The sequence below is a fragment of the Hypanus sabinus genome, chromosome 2, assembly GCF_030144855.1.
Source record: "Hypanus sabinus isolate sHypSab1 chromosome 2, sHypSab1.hap1, whole genome shotgun sequence".
NCBI lineage: Eukaryota > Metazoa > Chordata > Chondrichthyes > Myliobatiformes > Dasyatidae > Hypanus > Hypanus sabinus.
In genome coordinates, this window is record NC_082707.1 from 212,042,525 (window position 1) to 212,069,341 (window position 26,817).

Below are 26,817 nucleotides of genomic sequence, written 5' to 3' on the forward strand. Positions count from 1 at the left end.
GCCTTTGACAAGGTTCCACAAGGAAAGTTAGTTAGGAAGGTTCAATCTTTAGGTGTTAATATTGAAGTAGTAAAATGGATTCAACAGTGGCTGGATGGGAGAAGTCAGAGAGTAGTGATGGATAACTGTTTGTCAGGTTGGAGGCCGGTGACTAGTAGTGTGCCTCAGGGATCTGTATTGGGTCCAATGTTGTTTGTCATATACATTAATGATCTGGATGATGGGGTGGTAAATTGGATTAGTAAATATGAAGATGATACTAAGATAGGTGGCGTTGTGGATAATGAAGTAGGTTTTCAAAGCTTGCAGAGAGATTTAGGCCAGTTAGAAGAGTGGGGCTGAAAGAAGGCAGATGGAGTTTAAAGCTGATAAGTGTGAGGTGTTACATTTTGATAGAAATAATCAAAATAGGAAATACATGGTAAATGGTAGGGCATTGAAGAATGCAGTAGAACAGAGTGATCTAGGAATAATGGTGCATAGTTCCCTGAAGGTGGAATCTCAAATGGATAAGGTGGTGACGAAAGTTTTTGATGTGCTGGCCTTTATAAATCAGAGCATTGAGTATAGGAGTTGGAATGTAATGTTAAAATTGTACAAGGCATTGTTAAGGCCAAATTTGGAGTATTGTGTACAGTTCTGGTCACCAAATCATAGGAAAGTTGTCAACAAAATAGAGAGAGTACAGAGGAGATTTACTAGAATGTTAAAACAACACACACAAAATGCTGGTGGAACACAGCAGGCCAGGCAGCATCTATAGGAAGATGCACTGTCAACGTTTCAGTCCTGACGACGAGTCTCAGCCCGAAACATTGACACTGCTTCTTCCTATAGATACTGCCTGGCCTGCTGTGTTCCACCAGCATTTTGTGTGTGTTTGAATTTCCAGCATCTGCAGATTTCCTTGTGTTTACTAGAATGATACCTGGGTTTCAGCACCTAAGTTACAGAGAAAGGTTGAACAAGTTAGGTCTTTATTCTTTGGAGCATAGAAGGTTGAGGCGGGGACTTGATAGAGGTATTTAAATGTAACCCCTAGTAAGCCTCAGGCTCACTCAGCTCGCTTCCGTCTGCCGAGAGCAACCTTTGGCTCCGCCAAGCTGGGAAATCAGCTTGTGTGGATGCTGTGTGATGTCCCCAACACGCCAAATAACAGACAGTCACCATATACTATTAAATGAGTTTACTTTATAGATCTTATTGGAACTATGTACTTAATAGAGATACAATATAAAAGGAAAAGTAAAAGGCACCAAACTTATCAAAGTCCAAACCACTTCGTGCACAACCGTTGGAGCTCAATTAATGAAGTCTTTCGGCCACCATTTAATTCCTTCAGACCTCCTCGACTCATAGCTCAGAACCACCCGAAGTGATCAACCAAGCACCCCCGGCACATCCGTCTTCGTTTCCTCTCCTCGCCAAAAACCCTGGCCTCGGACCCCCACTCGGGGTCTGTTCTGTCGCCCAGCTTACAGCATTGTGTCCTCTCTCTCTCATCCCCTCGCACTGACTCCCTAAAAGCCCGCCAACAATAGATTACAGACCCAGAAGAGAGAATAACATCTATCCCAATTGGTTAACAAATGAATACAATTCTCGTTATCAGTAATTTTAACCCAAACAAGCTGCGAGAGAAAGCACTCTCTCTCCAGTTATCATAACAAAGAAGCATTCTTACTTTTAATAAAACAAAGAAGCCATTTTGATTAACATACACAGTAACATAAAGAAGAAACCCCTTACATAAAATTATGAGGGGGATAGATAGAGTTGACATTGATAGGCTTTTTCCATTGAGAGTAGGGGAGATTCAAACAAGAGGACATGAGTTGAGAGCTAGGGGGCAAAAGTTTAGGGGTAACATGAGGGGGAATTTCTTGACTCAGAGAGTGGTAGCCGTGTGGAACAAGCTTCCAGTATAAGTGGTAGAGGCAGGTTCGATATTGCCATTTAAAGTAAAATTGGATTGGTATATGGACAGGAAAGGAATGGAGGGTTATAGGCTGAGTGCAGGTAGGTGGGACTAGGTGAGAGTAAGCGTTTGGCACGGACTAGAAGGGCCCAGATGGCCTGTTTCTGTGCTGTAATTGTTATATGGTTATATTGAGAAGCAGGACAGCAAAGGTAGTAATCACAGGATTATTGTCTGTGCATGGCAACAATGAGTATTGGAATAGCGTGAGGTGGAGGATAAATGCGTGGCTGAGGGATTAGAGCAGGGGGCAGGAATTCAGATTGGGACCTCTTTTTGGGCAGAAGTGACCTATACAATTTGGACCAGTTGCACTTGAATCCAAGGGGGACCAATGTCCTGGCAGGGAAGTTTGCTAATGCTATTGGGGAGAGTTTAAACTAGAATTACTGGAGGGTGGGAACCAAACTGAAGAGACAGAGGGAGGGGAGTTTGTCTCACAAATAGAGAAAGCTTGTAGACAGTGTGAGAGGGAGGATAGGCAGGTGATAGAGAAGGGATGCTCTCAGACTGATGGTTTGAGATGTGTCTATTTTAATGCAAGGAGTATCATGAACTAACCGTGGAACAGTACTTGGAGTTATGATGTTGTGGCCATTACAGAGACTTGGATGGCTCAGGGGCAGGAATGGCTACTTAGAGTGCCAGGCTTTACATGTTTCAGAAAGGACAGGAGGGAGGCAAAAGAGATGAGGGCATAGCACTGTTGATCAGAGATAGCGTCACGGCAGCAGAAAAGGAGGAAGTCATGGAGAGGTTATCTACTGAGTCTCTGTGGGTGGAAGTTAGAAACAGGAAGGGGTCAATAACTCTCCTGGGAGATTTTTATAGACCACCCAATAGTAACAGGGACATCAAGGAGCAGATATTGAAACAGATTCTGGAAAGATGCAACAATAACAGGGTGGTCATGGTGGAAGATTTTAATTTAGAAACATAGAAAAACCGAAAAACTACGGCACAATACAGGGCCTTTGACCCACAATGTTGTGCCAAACATGTACTTAAGTTAAAAATGACCTAGGGTTACCCATAGCACTCTGTTTTTCTAAGCTCCATGCACCTCTCCAGGAGTCTCTTAAAAGACCCTATCATATCCACTTCTACCACCATTGCCGGCAGCCCATTCCTCACACTCACCACTCTCTACGTAGAAAAACTTTCCGACATCTCCTCTGTACCTACTTCCAAGCACCTTAAAACTGTGCCCTCTCGTGATAGCCATTTCAGCCCTGGGAAAAAGCCTCTGACCCCACAGTCCTCTGTATCCAGCATGTCATTCTCTAACATCTCCAGCAGGATCCTACCACCCCACAGACTGCTTTCCATAGGGATTACTCTCTATGTGATTCCCTTTTCCTCCCCACTTATCACTCTCCTGACACTTATCCCTGCAAATATGACAAGTGCTACACCTGCCCCTGAACCTCCACTCTCACCACTGTTCGGGATCCCAAACAGTCCTGCCAGGTGAGGCAACACTTTACCTGCTAGGATTGTATCCAGTGCTCCTGATGCAGTCCGGGGGACTGCTTTGTCGAGCACCTCGTTCTGTCCACTACTAAAAGGAGAATCTCCCAGTGACCACCCATTTTCAATTCCAATTCTGACATGTCAGTCCATGTCTCCGCAAGTCTCAGGTTAGAGAAGTTAACACCTCATATTCCAAATAGGTAGCCTGCAACCTGATGTCATGAACATTAATTTTTCTTACTTTTCATAACTTTTCCCCACTTTCCCTTCTTACTTTTATTTTTCCATTCCGGTTTCCACTCTTAACCCTTCTCCTCAATTGCCCATCACCTCCCTCTGGTTCTCCATTTTCCCTTTCTGCCACGTTCCTTTCTGTCCTCTCCTATCACCTCCCAGCTACCTTCCCCCTCACCGCTCACCTTCGCGCTTGTACTCCTTCTTGCTTTTTATTCTGGCATCTTCCCCCTTCCTTTCCTTTCCTTTCCTGTCCTGATGAAGCATCTCCGCCGGAAACATTGACTGTTCATTTCCAAAGGTACAGCTTGACCGACTTGAGTTCCTTCAGTATGCAGCCGCTCCGACTTTGCACTCCCATTACTCCAAAACTGCTGCCCTCCGCAGCAGTCCTAACCATCTCCTCGGCCCCAGCCCTCTAGTCCCGCCCACTGCTGCCCCAGCCCGGCCCCGACTCTACGTCCCCGGCGGAAGCGACGCGCTGGGAGTGGAGGAGTCGAGGCTGATTCGGTGGGAAAGGCCGGGAGTAACAGACGATATCGGAGGTCGGTTGGTCAGTCTGCGTCTTCCGGGAAGCGCGCGATAGATGCGGTGAATCCCGAGGTTGTTGCCGTTACATAGAGGGTGGGCCGTAGCTGTGGCTGTAGACGGAGGCAAGGCCGGAGAGAGGGAGGTGGATGAGGGCCGGATCTTTGGCCTTGACTGGTCAGGCATAGGCGAGACGCGCGGGGGAGGATGCTTCAGCTCGGACTGGATGTATTATGCCTCGATTTCTGCGGATTATTGGAGGAGTGGATTGGGCGGAGACTTTGTCCTTATGTTTTGTCTTCTGCACTATAAGCCCGAATTTCTCTTTGGATTCCGCTGCTCCCTGACTTCACTTTCCTTCTGGCAGTTGTTGTATTGGCTGTTTGTTCTGTTCTTCACACAGAGCCCCAGAAAACAGCACGTTGCTTTCCCATAGTAAACTACATCTGGCTGGAACACCTGGTTGGTAGGTGTGGACCCTATTCATCCAGTACAGTATGAGCATTCTCAACATTTTAGAAAAAAGCTTCTTCCCTTCCACCATCGGATTTCTGAATGGCCCATAAGCACTATCTTGGCATTCCTCAATGACAATAAATCTGGTTCTGATTCTCTCTTTGCAGTTCCAGTTACTGAAATGGTTGTGCAGGGAGAAGATGATGATTTTGAAACTTGCTACACAAAGGCTCAGTCCTGGATACAAACAATCCATGAACGTTTGCAAACCTGTGACAAGGTACAAGGGTCAAAGGAAATTCTTGAAGCCAGGCTGAAGGAGACAAAGGTGAGTAGCTAGTGCATTGTGGAGTTGCCTCTCCTGCATCCACGTGGATGTGTCTGATGTATATATTAGACTAAATAAAAAGTTTCTAGCACTTGAAGCAAATCATTTCTGAGTTTTCTCATGCTACATGGTAGGATAAGGATTAAAGTATGTCACTTGTACACAAAGACAGAGTATTTGTTAACATCAGCATTCAGCTGATGGCGTCGGAAGCCTAAAGTAAAGCAGACAGGGTGTTGTCTGAACCTTGTAGTGTTGTGCGATACAATAGCCCTCCATAATCTGGAAGCATACCCAGAGACACGTGCTTTAATATGATTTTTGTAAATGATTATATTATCTTTTATATGACAGAAATCTCACTGAATGTCTGGTCTCTCAATCCACCAGTAGCTTCTTCAGATGCCAAGTGGCAAAATGAAGTAACCCCTGCAAAAAAAACTCACTGGGTATGCTGTTGTAATGTCCCGTACCTCTGCCCTCACCCCATCCGCCCACCACGCCACTCGGGATAGGGTTCCCCTTGTCCTCACCTACCACCCCACCAGCCTCTGGATCCAATGTATAATTCTCCGTAACTTCTGCCATCTCCAACGGGATCCCACTACCAAGCATATCTTTCCCTACCCCCCCCTTCCTGCTTTCCGCAGGGATCGCTCCCTACGCAACTCCCTTGTCCGTTCATCCCCCCCCCCCCCCCCATTCCTTCCCAACGATCTCCCTCCTGGCACTTATCCTTGCAAACGGAACAAGTGCTACACCTGCCTTTACACTTCCTCCCTCACCACCATTCAGGGCCCCAGACAGTCCTTCCAGGACACTTCACCTGTGAGTCGGCTGGTGTGGTATACTGCTCCTGGTGTGGCCTTTTATATATTGGTGAGACCCAATGCAGACTGGGAGACCGTTTCGCTGAACACCTACGCTCTGTCCGCCAGAGAAAGCAGGATCTCCCAGTGGCCACACATTTTAATTCCACGTCGTATTCCCATTCTGATATGTCTATCCATGGTGGTCTCTACTGTCAAGATGTAGCCATACTCAGGTTGGAGGAACAACACCTTATATACCGGCTGGGTAGCCTCCAACCTGATGGCAAGAACATTGACTTCTCTAACTCCCGTTAATGCCCCTCCCCTTTTTACCCCATCCCCATATTTAGTTTTTTTCTCTCTCTCTGCCTGTTCTCCATCTCCCTCTGGTGCTCCCCTCCCTCTTTCTTTCCCCTTAGGACTCCCGTCCCATGATCCTTTCCCTTCTCTAGCTCTGTATCCCTTTTGCCAATCACCTGTCTGGCTCTCAGCTTCACCCCACCCCCTCCAGTCTTCTCCTGTCATTTTGCATTTTCCCCTCCCCCTCCTACTTTCAAATCTCTTACTATCTTGACGAAGGGTCTTGGCCCGAAACGTCGACAGTGCTTCTTCCTATAGATGCTGCCTGGCCTGCTGCATTCCACCAGCATTTTGTGTGTGTTGCTTGAATTTCGAGCATCTGCAGATTTTCTCGGGTATGCTGTTGTGATGTGTTCCACGGTTTAGGCATCATGGCCACAATTGCTTTTATGGTTGTTTTATTGTGATTCATAGCACAGGATGGTACATCATCCCTTCTGTCTGGTGTTTATTTCCCTTCACCGATGTTGCTTGACCTACTGAGTTAACTTAGTATTTGGGAATCCTCGTGCAGGATTCTGTAATGGTCAATTTGCAGGTTGAGTCAGTGAGGAAGGCAAATGCAGTGTTAGTCTTCATTTCAAGAAGACTATAAATAATCAGAATTAAATTTATTATCACCGGCATGTGACGTGAACTTTATTAACTTAGCAGCAACAGTTGAATGCAATACATAATCTAGCAGAGAGAGAGAAAAAAATAAAACATAATAAATGAACAAGTAAATCAATTACATATATTAAATATATTATAACCATATAACAATTACAGCACAAAAACAGGCCATCTTAGCCCTTCTAGTCTGTGCCGAACGCTTATCTCAGCTAGTCCCACTGGCCCGCACTCAGCCCATAATCCTCCATTCCTTTCCTGTCCATATACCTATCTAATTTTACTTCAGATGACAATGCCGAACCTGCCTCTACCACTTCTACTGGAAGCTCATTCCACACAGCTACCACTCTCTGAGTAATGAAGTTCCCCCTTGTGTTACCCTTAAACTTTTGCCCCCAGGTCTCAACTCATGTCCTCTTGTTTGAATCTCCCCACTCAATGGAAAAAGCCTATCCACGTCAACTCGATCTATCTCCCTCATACTTTTAAATACCTCTATCAAGTCCCCCCTCAACCTTCTACGCTCCAAAGAATAAAGACCTAACTTGTTCAACCTTTCCCTGTAACCTAGCTGCTGAAACCCAGGTAGCATTCTAGTAAATCTTCTCTATACTCTCTCGATTTTGTTGACATCTTTCCTATAATTCGGTGACCAGAACTGTACACAATACTCCAAATTTGGCCTTACCAATGCCTTGTACAATTTTAACATTACATCCCAAAATATATTATTTAAAAAATGTGCAAAAACAGAAATACTGTATATTAAAAAAGTGAGGTAGCGTCCAAAGCTTCAAAGTCCATTTAGGAATCGGATGGCAAAGGGGAAGAAGCTGTTCCTGAGTCCCTGAGTGTGTGCCTTCAGGCTTCTGTATCTCCTATGGTAAGAGTGAGAAAAGTTCATGCCCTGGCTGCTGGAGGTTTTTAATAATGGACGCTGCCTTTCTGAGACACTGCTTCCTCAAGTTGGCCTGGATACTTTGTAGGCTAGTGCCCAAGATGAACATGACTAGATTTATAACCCTCTGTAGCTTGTTTTTGTGCAGTAGCCCCTCCATACCAGACAGTGATGCAGCCTGTCAGAATGCTCTCCGCGGTGCAACTATAGAAGTTTTTGAGCATATTTGTTGACATGCCAAATCACTTCAAACTTCTAATAAAGGCAGCAAGACATAGAACATAGAATAGTACTGCACAATACAGGCTCTTCGGCCCACAATGTTGTGCTGACCCTCAAACCCTGCCTCCCATATAACCCCCCACCTTAAATTACTCCAAATACCTGTCTAGCAGTCTCTTCAACTTCACTAGTGTATCTGCCTCCACCACTGACTCAGGCACTACATTCCACGCACCAACCACTCTCTGAGTGAAAAACCTTTCTCTAATATACCCCTTGAACTTCCCTCCCCTTACCTTAAAGCCATGTCCTCTTGTATTGAGCAATGGTGCCCTGGGGAAGAGGCTCCACTCTATCTATTCCTCTTTATATCTTGTACATCTCTATCATGTCTCCTCTCATCCTCCTTCTCTCCAAAGAGTAAAGCCCTAGCTCCCTTAATCTCTGATCATAATCCATACTCTCTAAACCAGGCAGCATCCTGGTAAATCTCCTCTGTACCCTTTTCAAGACAGTGGCTATACTTTATGACTACATCAATATGCTGGTACCAGGTTAGATCCTTAGAGATCTTGACACCCAGGAACTTGAGGCTGCTCACTCTCTCTACTTCTGATTCCTCTATGAGGATTGGTACGTGTTCCTTCATCTTACCCTTCCTGAAGACCACAATCAGCTCTTTTGTCTTACGTTGAGTGCCAGGTTATTGCTGCAGCATCATTCCACTAGTTGGCATATCTCACTCCTGTACACCCCCTTGTCACCACCTGAGATTCTATCAACAATGGTTGTATCATCAGCAAATTTGTAGATGGTATTTGAGCTATGCAAATAAAAGCAAAGGTGTAACATTGAGACGTCACTTGAGTGTTGTGAGCATTTTTGGGTCCCTTATTTGCTGATTAGATCCTGAGGATCTACTGTAACCCCACTTTTTAAAAAAGGAGGGAGAGAAAAACTGGCAAATTATAGACCAGTTAGTCCAATATCGGTGATGGGGAAAATGCTAGAGTTGGTTATCAAAGATGTGATAACAGCACTTTTGGAAAGAGGTGAAATCATCGGACAAAGTCAGCATGGGTTTGTGAAAGGAAAATCATGTCTGACAAATCTTGTAGAATTCTTTGAAGATGTAACTAGTAGAGTGGATAGGGGAGAGCCAGTGGATGTGGTATATTTAGATTTTCAAAAGGCTTTTGACAAGGTCCCACACAGGAGATTAGTGTGCAAACTTAAAGCACACGGTATTGGGGGTATGGTATTGATGTGGATAGGAAATTGGTTGGCAGACAGGAAGCAAAGAGTGGGAGTAAACGGGACCTTTTCAGAATGGCAGGCAGTAACTAGTGGGATACCGCACTCAGTGCTGGGACCCCAGTTGTTTACAATATATAATAGTGATTTAGACGAGGGAATTAAATGCAGCATCTCCAAGTTTGTGGATGACACAAAGCTGGGCAGCAGTGTTAGCTGTGAGGAGGGTGCTAAGAGGATGCAGGGTGACTTGGATAGGTTAGGTGAGTCGGCGAATTCATGGCAGATGCAATTTAATGTGGATAAATGTGAGGTTATCCTCTGGTTGCAAGAACAGGAAAACAGATTATTATCTGAATGATGGCCGATTAGGAAAAGGAGAGATGCAATAAGACCTGGGTGTCATTGTACACCAGTCATTGAAGGTAGGCATGCAGGTACAGCAGGCGGTAAAAAAGGCAAATGGTATGTTGGCATTCATAGCAAAAGGATTTGAGTACAGGAGCAGGGAGGTTCTACTGCAGTTGTACAAGGCCTTGGTGAGACTGCACCTAGAATATTGTGTGCAGTTTTGGTCCCCTAATCTGAGGAAAGACATTCTTGCCATAGAGGGAGTCCAGAGAAGGTTCATCAGATTGACTCCTGGGATGGCAGGACTTTCATATGAAGAAAGACTGGATCGACTAGTCTTATACTCACTGGAATTTAGAAGATTGAGGGGGGATCTTATTGAAACATATAAAATTCTAAAGGGATTGGACAGGCTAGATGCAGGAAGATTGTTTACGATGTTGGGGAAGTCCAGAATGAGGGGTCATAGTTTAAGGATAAAGGGTAAGCCTTTTAGGACCGAGATGAGGAAAAACTTCTTCACACAGAGAGTGGTGAATCTGTGAAATTCTCTGCCACAGGAAACAGTTGAGGCTGTTTCATTGGCTATATTTAAGAGGAAGTTAGATATGGCCCTTGTGGCTAAAGGGATCAGGGGATATGGAGAGAAAGCAGGTACAGGGTTCTGAGTTGGATGATCAGCCATGATCATACTGAATGGTGGTGCAGGTTCGAAGGGCCAAATGGCCTACTCCTGCACCTATTTTCTATGTTATCTAAGAAAGGATATGTTGACATTGGAGAGAAATTAGAGGAGGTTCACAAGAGTGATTCTGAGAATAAAAGGGTTATAGTGGATCTTTCCTATAGTGAGAGAGTCTAAGACCAGGAGGCACAGTCTCAGACTAGGAAGACATCCATTTAGAACGGAGATGAAGAGGAATTTCTTTTTTTTGTAATTTATTTTGAGATGAGGAGGAATTTCATTAGCCAGAGAGTGGTGAATCTGTGGAATTCTTTGCCATAGGCAGTTGTGCAGACTAGGTTAATCAGTGTATTTTAAGTGGAGATGGATAGGTTCTTGATTAGTCACAGCATGAAAGGTTACGGGGATAAGGCAGAAGACTGGGAGTGAGAGGGAAATGGATCAATCTGAATGGTCCATGACCACCACCTTACAATTCTTTTTCACTCATTTATTTATTGTAACTTATTTTTTATATCTTGCACTGTACTACTGAAACAAATAGTCAGTGACAATAAACTTGGTTCTGATTCTGAGATTTGAGGCTCCAGGGATTGGTGCTAGTCCCACTGTTGTTTGTCATCTATATTAATAACTTGAATGATGTTGTTAATGTGGTTAGTAATTTTATGGATGATACTAAAATTGGTGGTGTAAAGAACAGTGAAGACTGTTGTCATCAGGATCTAGACGGACTGGGAAAGTGGGCCAAGGAATGGAAGATGGAATTTAACTCCAAGTGTGAAGTATTACTTTTTATTAAGTTAAACCAGGCAGTACTTGCACAGTAAATGGTCAAGTCTTGGAGAGTGTGATAGAATAGAGAGACGTATGGGTTCAGGTCCTTAGTTCTCTGAAAGTGGTGGCACAGGTTGACAGGGTGGTGAAGAGGCATTAGCGTACTTTCTTTCATCAGTGCGGACACTGAGTACAGGAGTTGGGACGTTATGTTGATGAGACTTGGAGTATTGTGTGTTGTTCTGGTCACCCAGCAATAGGAAGGATATCTTTAAACTGGAAAGAGTGCAAAAAATTCTGTAGAATGTTACTGGGACTGGAAGGCTTGATAATGAGAGGCTGAGGATGACCTTATTGAAGTTTATGAAGGTCAAAGTTTATGGTGGCCAGAGGTTTTTAATCACCAGGGTAGGGGAGTCAAACCACAATTGAGCTTTGACCAGTGACCAATCTGGACATCAGAGGTTTGAGAGGAAGGGATTTCACTCAGGTCCACTGATTTAATGAAAAAAGGCAGTGGCAAATCGAGGAAGTGTAATTGATCTTCGACCGATGAACATTTGGCATTTGGAATTGATTAGCAAGAGCAAATTTAAGGAAGGCAGGGCCGAGTGCTGTGGCCATCATCTGAATGGACAGATGATAGTGGTGATGTTGAGGCTTTAGCTCTTTGAGGCTTCAGTTTAAAACAAATAGTTCTATAACCATATAACAATTACAGCACGGAAATAGGCCATCTCGGCCCTTCTAGTCCGTGCCGGCTCTTACACTCACCTAGTCCTACTGGCCCGCACTCAGCCCATAACCCTCCATTCCTTTCCTGTCCATATACCTATCCAATTTTACTTTAAATGACAGTACTGAACCTGCCTCTACCACTTCTACTGGAAGCTCATTCCACACAGCTACCACTCTAAGTAAAGAAACTCCCCCTAGTGTTATCCTTAAACTTTTGCCCCCAACTCTCAAATCATGTCCTCTTGTTTGAATCTCCCCTACTCTCAATGGAAAAAGCCTATCCACATCAACTCGATCTATCCCCTGATTATTTTAAATACCTCTATCAAGTCTCCCCTCAACCTTCTACGCTCCAAAGAATAAAGACCTAACTTATTCAGCCTTTCCCTGTAACTTAGGTGCTGAAACCCAGGTAACATTCTAGTAAATCTCTGTACTCTCTCTATTCTGTTGATATCTTTCCTATAATTAGGTGACCAGAACTGTACACAAAAACTCCATGTAAAGTTTTTTTTCCTTCTCTTTATTATTGCTTAGTTAGGACAGTAGAGATGCCAGGCAGAATAGTCAAATGCTCCTCTTGCCGGATGTGGGAAGGCAGGGAGACCTGCAGTGTCCCTGACGACTACAACTGAGATATGTGCATCCAGCTGCACATGCTGGAACTGGACATTCGGGAGGAGGAAGGAGTGACAGTTAAGACTTTTAGAGAAGTAGTTACATCTAAGTTGCAGGACAGGAAACTGGGTGACAGTCGGCAGGGGAAAGAGATTAAGGAGCCATTGCAGAGTACTCCTGCAGTCATCCCCCTTAAAAACAAGTATACCACTTTGGATACTGTTTGGAGGATGACTTAAAGTCAAGCGGTTGGGTGTCTGGCATTGGCTCTGTGACTTAAAAGGGAAGGAGGTAGAAAAGGCATGCTCTGGTGATAGTGGACTCATTAGTTAGAGGAATGGACAGGAGGTTCTGTGGGCAAGAACAAGATTCCCAGATGGTATGTTGCCTCCTGGGTGCCAGGGTCTGGGATGTCTTGGATTGAATCCTTGGCATTCTTAAGAGGGAGGTTGAACAATCTTCCAGATAGAATTTGTCAGATGTATTCAGGAAAGTTTACTTCATCAGTACATGGAAGTCCTAACGAGAGAGTGTGTGATACTGGATCTGCTACTGGGGGAATGAGACAGGGAAGGTGACAGAAATTTGTGTAGGGGAACACTTTGCATTCAGTCACTGCGATGTCATTCGTTTCAAAGTAAATATACAGAAAGATAGGTCTGGACCATAGGTTGAGATTCTAAATTGGATTTTTTTCATAGTATAGAAAAAAAAACATAGAATAGTACAGCACAGTACAGGCCCTTCGGCCCACAATATTGTGTTAGAATATTGTATTACCAGTATATAGTATTAGAAATGATCTGGCTAATGTGGATTGGGACAGGCTGTTTTCTGGCAAAGATGTACTTGGAAAGTGGGAGGCCTTCAAATAAGAAATTTTGAGGGTACAAAGCTTGGATGTACCTGTCAGAAAAAAAGATAAACAAGTGCAGGGAACCTTCGTGTTCAGGAGATAGTGAAGTCCTGGTTAAGAGAAAAAAGGAGGTGCACAGCAGGTATAGGCAAGTAGGAATAAATGAGGTGCTGATGGAGTACAAGAAATGCAAGAGACACTTAAGACAGAAATCAGGAAGGCTACAAGAAGGTATGAAGTTGCTTTAGCAGACAAGGTGAGGAAGAATCCTAAGGGATTCTACAGATATATAAAGAGCAAAAGGATTGCAAGGGACAAAATTGGTCTTTTGGAAGACCATGTGTGTAGCCAAAACAGATGGGAGAGGTCTTAAATGAATTCTTTGTATCAGTATGATACTCGAGATGAATACAGAGTCAATAGGAGTGAGGCAAAGTAGCAACAACTTCAAGGGCCCTGTACAGATTACAGAAGAGGAGGTGTTTGCTACCCTGAGGTAGATCAGGGTGAATAGATCCCCAGGGCCTGACAAGGTGTTCCCCGAGACCCTATGGGAGGTGTGCAGAAATTGCCAGGATATTTAAAACATCCAGACCAACTGGAGAGGTACCAAAAGATTGGAGGATAGCCAATGTTGTTCTACAAGCCTACAAGAGGAGAGGCTGTACTTGATGTGGTATTGGGAAATGAACCTGGTCAGGTGTCAGATCTCTCGGTGGAAGAGCATTTTGGAGACAATTCTATCTCCTTACCATAGCATTGGAGAGGGATAAGAACAGACAAGTTAGGAAAGCATTTAATTGGGGTAAGAGGAAATAGGAAGCTTTCGGGCAGGAACTTGGAAGTGTAAATTGGGAACAGGATCTCAGGAATATGTATGACAGAAATGTGGCAAATGTTCAGGGGATATTTGTGTGGAGTTCTGCATAGGTATATTTCAATGATGGTAGGGTTGTCAGGAATGGGGGCCGAATGGACCCAAAAGCAGGATGCAGACACTGAAGTACTAGGGGGAGGACAGGATGGGGATGCCATGGCATGTAAGGGTTAATGCAGGCGGGGCTGGATCCAAGAGTTCAGACGAAGCAGGCAGGCAGGCGGAGCCCAGAGTTCAGACGAGGCAGGCGGATCCCACGTTTCGGGGCAGGCAGGCAGGTGGATTCCTCATGGCGGGCTGCATGGATCCTGGGCAGGGCCGCCTCCCAGGTGGCAACACAGAGGCCTGGGCCAGTCACGGACACCTGGGCAGGTGCGGGGCACAACCCACGGGAAACGAGGGGAGGAAAGGGTAGGAGTCCTTAGGGCGGGCCGCATGGATCCTGGACAGGGCCACCTTCCAGGCGGAAAATACGGAGGCCTGGGCCAGTCGCGGATACCTGGGCTGGTGTGGGGCACAACCCTTAGGGAGCAATAAGTGGAAGGGGCAGAACCTCTGCCAGGCAGCGGCAGTCCTGCTAGAGCCGCCCGACAGAGGCAACGGGTAGGAAGGGGCAGAACCCCTGCCGGGCAGCGGCAGTCTGGTCGGACCCACCCGACGGAGGCAATGGGTAGGAAGCTGGGTCCAGGGTAAGCAGCAAAACTACAGTGATCCGCCGGGTACATTGGTAGATTGGGAAAGGCAACCAACAGCATGGTAGCGCAAGCAAGGAGAATAAGGCAGAACAGCAGGGCCAGCACACAGGAGAGAAGCAGGGGAACAAGATTAACTGGATAGGGCATATACAGAACAGTCCAGCAACCAGGGCAGAGCAGGATTCCAAGCAGGGCAGCAACCAGGGTAGGACAGGATTCCAAGCAGGGCAGAACAGGATACAGAACAAAACAACCACCCGCCCAGTCTCCGTCCCACGGCCCCTTATAAACACTTGCAGCCAAATTGGCCACAGGTGTGCCTCCTTGATCCAGGCTGATCTTAACAGGCTCAAAGGGGCAGGGAAGGACAGCTGCAAGACCCGGAGTCCGGAGCACTCTTACCGGATCGAGACCCAGAATGCGGATTCTGGACCGGACCAGACCCTGACAAGGATAAAGGAACCGTGATGTACAAAGGCAGTTGAAAATCTAGTCAAGAAGAAAAGAAAAGCTTACGAAAGGTTTAAAAAAAAACTAGGTAATAATAGAGATCTACAAAATTATGAGGCTAGCAGGAAGGAGCTTAAGAATGAAATTAGGAGAGCCAGAAGGGGCCATGAGAAGGCCTTGGTGAGCAGGTTTAAAGAAAACCCCAATGCATTCTGCAAGTATGTGAAGAGCATGAGGATAAGATATGACAGAATAGGACCAAGCAAATGTGACAGTGGAAAAGTGTGTATGGAACCGGTGGAGATAGTGGAAGTATTTAATGAACTGCTTCAGTATTCACTACGGAAAAGGATCTTGGTGATGGTGGGGATGACTTACAACGGACTGAAAAGCTTGAGCATATAGACATTAAGAAAGAGCTTTTGGAAAGTATCAAATTGGATAAGTCACCAGGACCGGATGAGATATACCCCAGGCTACTGTGGGAGGCATATGAGGAGATTGCTGAGCCTCTGGCAATGATCTTTGCATCATCAGTGGGGATGGAAGAGGTTCCAGAGGATTGTATGGTTGCAGATGTTGTTCCCTTATTCAAGAAAAGGAGTAGAAATAGTCCAGGAAATTATAGACCGGTGAGTCTTACTTCAGTGGTTGGTAAGTTAACCATATAACAATTACAACACGGAAACGGGCCATCTCAGCACTTCTAGTCCATGCTTACTCTCACCTAGTCCCACCGACCTGCACTTAGCCCATAACCGTCCATTCCATTCCTGTCCATATACTTATCCAATTTTGTTGGAGAAGATCCTGAGAGGCAGGATTTATGAATATTTGGAGAGACATGATTAGGAATAGTCAGCATAGCTTTGTCAAAGGCAGGTCGTGCCTTACGAGCCTGATTGAATTTTTTGAGGATGTGCCTAAACACATTGAAGGTGGAGCTGTCGATATAGTGTACATGGATGTCAGCAGGGCACTTGATAAGGTTCCCCATGCAAGACTTATTGAGAAAGTAAGGAGGCATGGGATCCAAGGGGACTTTGTTTTGTGGATCCAGAATTGGCTTGCCCATGGAAAGCAAAGAGTGGTTGTAGATAGGTCATATTCTGCATGGAGGTCGGTGACCACTGGTGTGCCTTAGGGATCTGTTCTGAGACTCCTTCTCTTCGTGATTTTTATAAATGAGCTGAATGAAGAAGTGGAGGGATGGGTTAGTAAATTTGCTGATGACTAGATAGGACTGTATTCTGTAGAACTAAAAGATTGAGAGGAGATTTGATAGAGGTTTACAAATTTTGAGGGGTATAGATGGGGTAAATGCAAGCAGATTTTTTCCCTTTTGGGTGTGACTACAACTGGAGGTCATGGGTTAAGGGTGAAAGGTGAGAGGTTTAAGAGGAACATGAGGGGATATTTCTTCACTCATTGGTCATGAATGTGTGGAATGATACATGTGAGCTCAATGTCAATGTTTAAGAGAAGTTTGGATGGGTACATGGATAGTAGGTATACGTGGATATGGAGGGCTAGTGGCATTTGGACAGATACACTGATAGGAAAATATTGGCTAAATGCAGATAAGTAGGATGAATCTAAGTAACCTACTGTCAATTTGGGCTGAAGGGCATGTTTCTATGCTGTGTAACACTGATTCTACCTCCCTTACGGAACCCACAGAAGGCTGCTGGACCAGACAACATTCCTGGTAGAATGCTCAGAGGATGTGCAGACCAGCTAGCAGATGTTCTCACTGACACCTTCAACATCTCCCTGAGTGTGGCCATAGGGAGATCCTGCTTTCTCTGGCGGACCGAGCATAGGTGTTCAGCAAAACGGTCTCCCAGTCTGCGTTGCCCAGTGGCCACACATTTTAATTCCTTGTCCCATTCCCATTCTGATAAGTCTATCCATGGCCTCCTCTACTGTCAAAATGAATCCAAACTCAAGTTGAAGGAACAACACCTTATATACCGGCTGGGTAGCCTCCAACCTGATGGCATGAACAGTGACTTCTCTAACTTACGTTAATGCCCCTCCTCCCCTTCTTACCCCATCCCTGACATATTTAATTGTTTGCCTGTTCTCCATCTCCCTCTGGTGCTTCCCCCCCAACCTTTCTTTCTCCTGAGCCTCCTGTCCCATGATCTTTTCCCTTCTCCAGCTCTGTATCACTTTCGCCAATCACCTTTCCAGCTCTCAGCTTCATCCCACCCCCTCCGGTCTTCTACCATTTCGCATTTCCCCCTCCCCCCACTACTTTCAAATCTCTTAGTATCTTTCCTTTCAGTTAGGCCTGACGAAGGGTCTCGGCCTGAAACATCGACAGTGCTTCTCCTTACAGATGCTGCCTGGCCTGCTGTGTTCCACCAGCATTTTGTGTGTGTTGTTTGAATTTCCAGCATCTGCAGATTTCCTCATGTTTGCACATACATTCATAGACTTCAGTTCAGCATTCAACACAATCATCCCTCAGAAATTGATTGGAAAGCTGAGCCTACTGGGCCTGAACACCTCCCTCTGCATCTGGATCCTAGACTTCCTGACTGGGAGACCTCAGTCAGTCTGGATCAGGAGCAGCATCTCCAACACCATCAAACTGAGCACAGGCCCCCCCCCCCCCCCCGGGCTGTGTGCCCAGTTCACTGCTGTTCACTCTGCTGACCCACAACATCATCAACCCCTAACCACATCATCAAGTTCGTTGATGACACCACCGTGGTGGGTCTCATCAGCAAGAACGATGAGTCAGCTTACAGAGAGGAGGTGCAGCGGCTAATGGACTAGTGCAGAGCCAACAACCTGTTTCTGAATGTGAACAAAACAAAAGAGATGGTTGTTGACTTCAGGAGGGCACGGAGCGACCACTCCCCGCTGAACATTGACGGCCCCTAGGTAGAGATCGTTAAGAGCACCAAATTTTTTGGTGTTCTCCTGGCGGAGAATCTCACCTGGTCCCTCAACACCAGCTCCATAGCAAAGAAAGCATCGCTGCCTGGTTCGGAAATTGCACCATCTTGGATCGCAAGACCCTGCAGCGGATAGTGAGGTCAGCTGAGAAGATCATCAGGGTCTCTCTTCCCGCCATTATGGTCATTTACACTACACACTGCATCCGCAAAGCAAACAGCATTATGAAGGACCCCACGCACCCCTCATACAAACTCTTCTCTCTCCTGCCGTTTGGGAAAAGGCACTGAAGTATTCAGGCTCTCGCGACCAGACTATGTAACAGTTTCTTCCCGCAAGCTATCAGAACTCCTCAATACCCAGAGCCTGGACTGACACCTTACTGCCCTATTGTCCTGTTTATTATTTATTGTAATGCCTGCACTATTTTGTGCACTTTATGCAGTCCTGGGTAGGTCTAGTCTAGTGTAGTTTTGTGTTTTTTTTCCCCCTGTTGTTTTTTTACGTAGTTCAGTCTAGTTTTTGTACTGTGTCATGTAACACCATGATCCTGAAAAACGTTGTCTTATTTTTACTATGTACTGTACCAGCAGTTATGGTGGAAATGACAATGAAGTGACTTGACTTACTTTTCTTCTCAATTCTCCTGATTGTAACATTTCCTCTGAATGTCACCCCACCCTGGTCTTCTGCCTGCTCTGAACCTTTTTATTGCCAGCTGCCAGTAGGACATAATCCGTGTAGACTTTAACTCTCCTCTCTCCTATTCCAACCTCACTCCTTCCGAACGTTTGACTGTCCACTCCCTCTGTACCAATCCTAATCTCACCATCAAACCCACAGATAACGGAGGTTCAATTGTAGACTGGCGTACTGACCTTTACCTTGCTGAGGCCCAGAGCCAACTCTGAGACACCTCCTCTTACTTACGCCTCAAACAGAACCCACTCAGGAACACCATACCATTGTCTCCCACACCATCACCAACCTTAATGACTCTGGGTATCTCCCATCCACTGCCACCATCATCATTGTTCCTGCACCCTGCACCTCCCGTTTCTACCTCCTACCCAATATCGACAAACACGCTTGTCCAGGTAGACCCATTGTTTCAGCTTGTTCCTGCCCCACTGAACTCATATCGGCATACCTTAACTCTGTTTTATCCCCCCCAGTTCAGTTACTTCTTACCTACATCCATGACACCTCACGTGCTCTTGAACTTTTTGAGGAATTCAAGTTTCTGGCCCCCATCATCTTACTTTAACTATGTATGTCCAGTCCCTATACACATCCATCGTCCACCAGAAAGGCCTTAAAGCTCTTTTTTACTGGACATCAGACCTAACCAGTTCCCCTCCTCCACCACTCTCTGCCTAGTGGAACTTGTCCTCAATCTCAAAAATTTCTCCTTTGGCTCCTCCCACTTCCTTCAAAAAACGGGTAGCTATGGGCAATTGCCTGGGTGCCAGCTATGCCTACCTGTTTGTTAGCTACGTGCAACAGTCTGTGTTCCAAGCCTATACGGGACCGTCCTGCACTTTCCCTATGCTATATCAGTGACTGCATTGGTGCTGTTTCCTGCACCTGTGCTGAACTCATTGACTTCATCCACTTTGCCTCCGACTTTCACCCTGCCCTCAAGTTCACCTGGTCCCTTCCCTTTCGCAATCTTACTGTCTCTATCTACAGAGACAGCTTATCCACCAGTGTCTAGTACAAACCCATAGACTCTCACAGCTACCGGGACTAAACATTGTCCCACTCTGCTACTTGCAAAAATTCCATCCCATAAGACGTTATTAGGAGCGTTATTAGGCCATCTGGCCCATTGAGTCTGCTCTACCATTCAATCGTGGCTGATCCTTTTTTTTGCCTCTCCTCAACCCCAGTTTCTGGCTTTCTCCCTGTAACCATTGATACTATGTCTAATCAAGAACCTATCAATCTCTGCCTTAAATACACCCAATGACCTGGCCTCCACAGCTGCATGTGGCAACAAATTCCACAAATTCATCACCCTTTGGCTAAAGAGATTTCTCCGCATCTCTGTTTTGAAAGGGTGCTCCTCTATCCTGAGGCTGTGCCGACTTGTCCTAGTCTCTCCCACCATGGTAAACATCCTCTCCACATCTACTCTGTCTAGGCCTTTCAACGTTCAAAAGGGTTCAATGAGATCCTCCATCCTTTTGAACTCCATCAAACATTCCTCATATGATAACCCTCTCATTCCTGAAATCATCTTTGTGATCCTCCTCTGGACCATTTCCAATGCCAGCACATCTTTTCTAATATGAGGGGCCCAAAACTGTTAACAATACTCAAGGTGAGGCCTCAGCAGTGCCTTATAAAGCCTCAGCATCACATCCTTGTTCTTGTATTCTAGACCTCTTGGATGAGGCTTTACATTCCTGAACAAAGGAGATATCCTCCTTTTTCAAAGATAGGGGCTTCCCTTCCTCCACCATCAACGTTGCCCTCAACCGCATCTCTTCCATTTCATGTGGTCTACTCTTTGCCACCCTACCAGGGATAGGATTCCTCTTGTCCTCACCATCACCCCACCGACCTCCCCATCCAGCACATAATTCTCCAAAACTTCCACCACCTCCAACAGGTTCCCACCGCCAAGCACATCTTTCTCTCCCCACCCCCACATTCTGCATTCTGCAGGGATTGCTCCCTACGAGACTTCCTTGTTCATTTGTCCCTCCCCACTGATCTCCTTGCTGGCACTTGTCCTTCCAAGCAGAATAAGTGCTACACCTGCCCCTGCATCACCTCCCTCACCACCATTCAGAGCCCTAAGCAATCCTTCCAGGTGAGGTGACACTTCACCTGTGAGTCTGTTGGGGTCATTTACTGTGTTCAGTGTTCACGGTGTGGCCTCCTATATATCAGTGAGACCCAGCGTAGATTGGGAAACTGTTTAACCGAGCATTATGCTCAGTTCACCAGAACAAACAGGATTTCACAGTGGCCATCCATTTTAATTCCACTTCCCATTCCCAATCTGATATGTCCCTCCTCTTTTTCCTTCCATGACCTTCTATCTCTTTCACCAATCGACTTTGTGGCACTTTACTTCACCCTTTCCCTTCCATGTTTCACCTATCACCTTGTGTTTCTCTCTCCCCTTCCCCCACCTTTTAAATCTACTTCTCAGCTTTCTTTCTGCAGTTCTGCGGAAGGGTTTCGGCCTGAAAGGTCGACTACGTTTTTCTATAGATGCTGCCTGGCCTAAGTTCCTCCAGCATTTTGTGTGTGTTGCTTGGATTTCCAGCATCTGCAGATTTTCTTTTGTTTGTAACATTCAGCCTGGTTCTCACTAGAGTTAATCAGTTGTTAAAAATTGGCAACTTTTTATTTATGGCAACACAATAGCATAGTGGCCAATGATCAGGGTTCAATTCCTGCCACTGTTTGTTAGGAGCTTGTATGTTCTCCCCACAACTGTATGGGTTTCCTCTAGGTGTTCCAGGTTCCTCCAACATTCTGGTTAGGGTTAGTGTTAGTGTTGGTGCTGGAAGCATGTTGACACTTGTGGGCTGCCCCCAGAACACCTTGGAATGGTTTAGTTTATGATGAAAATGACACATTTCCATATATGTTTTGATGTACATGCCAATCTTTATCTCTTCCCTTATTTTTTGTTTGATAGGAAATTTTGGCTAAGGAACCTGAAGGAAGCATGTGGATACATAAGGTGCAGGTGAAGGCAGATTTATTGCTGGACCACATCAGTGAAGCCAAGAAGCAAGAGATCCATAGGGCACTGAGAGAGATCAAAACCACCTGGGAAGATACCCAGACCAATATGGTTCATTGTCACAGGTAGTGGTTCAGTGTCTGCTGTTCACTTTATCTCATTCACTCTGTCACTTGTTTGGCTTCCACATTTAAAACCAGAACAAGGTTGAGCTTTTACTGTTAGTTAAATGCATGCAAGGGGTGGGTGTGAGTGGATGCAAACTCTGGGGAGTTGAGAATTAGTGCATGAAACAGTGCTGAGTGGAAAGTTGGGGAAGGGTGTGTGTGTCTGTGTCTTTCAGTTTAAGATGATACTGGCGATGCCCAGCGATTACTGCAATGGAATTAAAATGACTACAATATATGCCTTTTTACTTTTTTTTCTTTTTTCTTTTTAAATCTTTTTATTAGTTTTAAACAAACATAAATGAAACATGAATACAAAATGTTGGAGAGTACATAATTAATAGTTTAAATAGACATTCAGATATGTAATAATAAAAATATATAACCTCTCAAACCCAGAACAATAATGAACAAAGAAGTAAAAAGAAAAAAAAAGGAAAAACCCCTCAAAAAAAAGAGAGAGAAAAAAACAAAAAAACACTTACCAACATGGGCCATTGAATAATATTAAGTACATATACAGTAGTGCCAATAACTCTGAACCTCCATCCAATTGATTAAGGATAATATAAGTAAGGTTTAGGAAAAGACAATTCAACTCATGTGAAAATGTTGAATAAAAGGTCTCTAAGTTTCTTCAAATTTAACTGAAGGTTCAAAAACCACACTTCTAATCTTTTCTAAACTCAAACAAGAAATAGTTTGAGAAAACCACTGAAATACAGTTGGAGGATTAATTTCTTTCCAATTCAATAATATAGATCTTCTGGCCATTAATGTAACAAATGCAATCATTCGTTGAGATGAAGCAGATAAACGATTATTATCCATCATTGGTAAACCGAAAATTGCAGTAAGAGGATGCGGTTGAAAATTAATTTTTAAGGCTTTTGAAATAATACTGAAGATATCTTTCCAATAATTTTGTAAACAAGGACAAGACCAGAACATATGAGTCAATGAAGCAACATCAGAATGACATCTATCACAGGTTGAGTTAAGATGAGAGTAAAATCGAGCCAGTTTATATATGCCTTTTTAATAACACTTGATTAATAACAATGGAGAGGCGAGTAAAGAGTTATCATGGCAAGCAGAGACAAGTGGTGGCAGATGTGCAGGGAAGAATGCTCTGCCAAGGACAGTGATGGAGGCCAAGTCCATGCGTATATTTAAGGCAGAAGTTGATTGTTTCCTGATCAGTCAGGCCATCAAAGGATATGGTGAGGAGGCAGGTGTTTGGGGTTGAGTGGCATCCAGGATCAGTCATGATGGATGGTGGAGCAGACTTGATGGGCTGAATGGCCAAATTCTGTTCCTATGTCTTAAGGTCTGGTTATGGCAAGTGTAATCAGGGTCAAAGGGGATTCAAGGCAGAATCATGGCACCCTGAGAGTGAGGAAATTAGTGACGTCTGATTCATTTGAACACTGGGCTGAATTGGAATGGTCAGGTACAGACTGGCAAAGTGCTCTGGGAGCAAGGAACAGCCCACTGTTTAGCCAGTTTAAGCACTGGGCCAGATTGAATAGGTCAAAGTGCTGGGACCAGAGGCGAAGGATGGGCCGGTTCTGCTTGCCAAGTCACGGCGTCTGCTTGGCTGTATGCTGGACTGCAGTGCTGGCTGCAGTAATGCCTGGTTTTGCTTCCATAGTCTAACAATGCTTACTTGGCTTTGGAATGGTTATGGCTGTTGCCTGCGCCTGTGCCAGTTGCAGTGATGCCTGGCTTTGTATCTTTCGTAAAACTCCAGTTCTGAAGCTATTCACTTGCTTTTGTTGTTTGCATGGTTTGTTTGTTTTTTCTTTCTCTGTGCACAGGGTATCTGACGCTTTTTTCAGGTTTCTTTGTTTTGTGGCTGCCTGTAAGGAGAGGAATCTCATGGTAAAATTGTGTATATGTGCATTAATGATAAATGTACTTTCAACTTGGAACTTTGTGTGTGCTCAGGAGGAGTGTGTGTGTGTAATTGTGTTACGGTATCAGTGAGGTGTGTGGGGTGCTTTCGGAGTGTCTGGACTTTTGGGAGGGGTGTGTGTGTTATGGTATTGAATGCCCATGTGTCAGGGTCTTGGCAGGGGCTAGGTGTACATGTATTAGACAAGTGAAGTAACATGCTACTTGTTGGGTAAAAGTAACTTCTCAACTCTCCAACCCTTGTAAAACTTTTATAGATCATGAGACCGTAAGACATGGAGCAGAATTAGGCCACTCAGCCTATCAAGACTGCTCCGCCATTCCATCATGGCTGATCCCGGATCCCACTCAACTTTATATACCTGCCTACTCGCATTATCCTTTGATGCCCTGACCAATCAGGATATGATCAACTTCCGCCCTAAATATACCCACAGACTTGGTCCCCACCATAGTCTGTGGCAGAGCATTCCACAGATACGCTACTCTCTGGCTAAAAGAAGTTCCTCCTTACTTCTGTTCTAAAGTGTTGCCCCTCAATCTTGAGGCTGTGCCTCTTAGTTCTGGATACCCCATCATAGAAAACATCCTCTCCACATCCACCCCATCGAGTCATATGAGTTTCAATGAGATCCCCCTGTATACTTCTAAATTTCAGTGAGTACAGGCCCAAAGTTGCTAAATGCTCTTCATATTTTAACCTCTTCATTTCCAGAATAGAATCATCTTCATGTACCTCCTTTGACTGACCCGAATAACAACACATCCTTTGAGATATGGGGCTCAAAACTGTTGTCAGTACTCCAATTGCCATCTGACTGGTGTCTAGAAACATAGAAAACCTACAGCACAATACAAGCCCTTCGACCCACAAAGCTGTCCCAAGCATGTCCTTACCTTAGAACTACCTAGGCTTTATCCATAGCCCTCTATTTTTATGAGCTCCATATATCTGTCCAGGAGTCTCTTAAAAGACTCTATTGTACCTGCCTCCACCACAGCATCCCATTCCATGCACTCACCACTCTCTGTGTGTAAAAAAAAAAAAAAAAATTACCCCTGACATCCTCTCTGTACCAACTTCCAAGTTCACTCAACCTATTGAGTGAATAGGTTGACAATCAAGATTTGAATAGCTCAGACTCAGCAGAAAGCAGCTGATTGGGCAATCGAGGTAAGGTGACCAAGCAGTTTGAAAAGCTCAAAGAAATAAATAGAGGGTTACCTCAAGTGGAGCGGCCTGTGGAAAGTGGCCAGTGAGTGAGTGGGCCAGTGAAGGAGTGGAGATTTGAGACTTTGACTCGAGAGGCTTTGACGAGAAGAGGCTGAGGACGAGCTTCACTAAGGCCGGGTAAGCTCCTTTCAAAGGAGAAAGTTTCAAAAGTTGAAGCAAGTATTGGGTAGGTCATGGCAGCTGAGATCGGCCCCATGGTTTGTTCATCCTGCAGCATGTGGGAAATCAGGGATACTTCCAGTGTCCCTGATGACTACCTGTGCAGGAAGTGTGTCCAACTGCAGCTTTTGGCAGACTGCATTGAGCGTCTGGAACTGCGATTGGATTCATTCTGGAGCATCCACGATGCTGAGAAAGTCGTGAATAGCATGTTCAGTGAGTTGGCCACACCGCAGGTAAAGGCTACACAGGCAGAAAGGGAAGGGGTGGCCACTAGACAGCGCAGCAGTAGGCAGGTAGTGCAGGAGTCCCCTGAGGTCATCTCCCTCCTAAACAGATATACTGTTTTGGATACTGTTGGGGGAGATGTCTCATCAGGAGAAGGCAGCAGCAGCCGAGTTCTTTGCACCACGGGTGGCTCTGCGGCACAGGAGGGAAGGAAAAGGAGTGGGAGAGCTATAGTGATAAGGGATTTGATTGTAAGGGGAACAGATAGATGTTTCTGCAGCCGCAAACGAGACTCCAGGATGATATGTTGCCTCCCTGGTGCAAGGGTCAAGGATGTCTCTGAGCAGCTGCAGGACATTCTGGAATGGGAGGGTGAACAGCCAGTGGTCATGGTGCACATAGGTACCAACGATAGGTAAAAAATGGGATGAGGTCCTACAAGGTGAATTTAGGGAGTTAGGAGATAAACTAAAAAGTAGGACCACAAAGGTAATAATCTCTGGATTACTACCAGTGCCACGTGTTAGTCAGAGTAGAAATAGGAGGATATTTCAGATGAATATGTGGCTTGAAAAATGGTGCAAGGGGGAGGAATTCAAATTTCTGGAGCATTGGAACCAGTTCTGGGGGAGGTGGGACTGGTATAAATAGGACTGTCTGCACCTGGGCTGGACTGGAACCAATGTCGTAGGGGGAGCATTTGCTACTGCTGTTCAGGAGGCTTTAAGCTAATGTGGCAGGGGGATGGGAACAAGTGCAGAGAGACAGAAGGGTGTAAAATGAGGGTAGAAGCAAAAAGTAGTAAGGTGAAAAGTAAAAGTGGCAGGCAGGCAAATTCAGGGCAAAAAGCAAAAAGAGCCACTTTTCAACATAATTGTACAAGGCTAAGAGTATTGTAAAAACAAGCCTGAAGGCTTTGTGTGTCAATGCGAGAAGCATTCGTAACAAGGTGGATGAATTGAATGTGCAGATAGTTATTAATGAATATGATAGAGTTGGGATCACAGAGACATGGCTCCAGGGTGACCAAGGATGGGAGCTCAACATCCAGGGATATTCAATCTTCAGGAGGGATAGACAGGAAAGAAAAGGAGGTGGGGTAGCATTGCTGGTTAGAGAGGAGATTCATTCATTCATGTTACACCCATCATCTACTTGTAAACCAGCTGGCTCATCCTTGGCTCTTTCATACTAATTCCCTTCCCCTTCCCATATTAGTTTAAACTTATAGATCTGGGATCCTTTGGTCTCTGATCTCTTTGCGAGGAATGCTCACCATCAGACATAG

General features: G+C 45.1%; 1 protein-coding gene across 3 annotated transcripts in view; it reads left to right on the plus strand.

Moving 5' to 3' along the window:
* Nucleotides 1-1,260: 1,260 nt before the first annotated feature.
* Nucleotides 1,261-26,817, plus strand: part of syne3 (spectrin repeat containing, nuclear envelope family member 3) — a 158,640-nt gene continuing 133,083 nt past the window's right edge. The window contains exons 1-3 of one of the 3 annotated variants that reach the window (XM_059963131.1): nt 1,261-4,230; nt 4,837-4,997; nt 21,777-21,949. In XM_059963131.1, the coding sequence (XP_059819114.1) occupies nt 4,851-4,997; nt 21,777-21,949 (320 nt within the window). In that variant the 5' untranslated portion in view covers nt 1,261-4,230; nt 4,837-4,850. The remainder of the gene's footprint in view (nt 4,231-4,836; nt 4,998-21,776; nt 21,950-26,817) is intronic. The other 2 variants (XM_059963136.1, XM_059963121.1) reach the window with 2 other exon arrangements.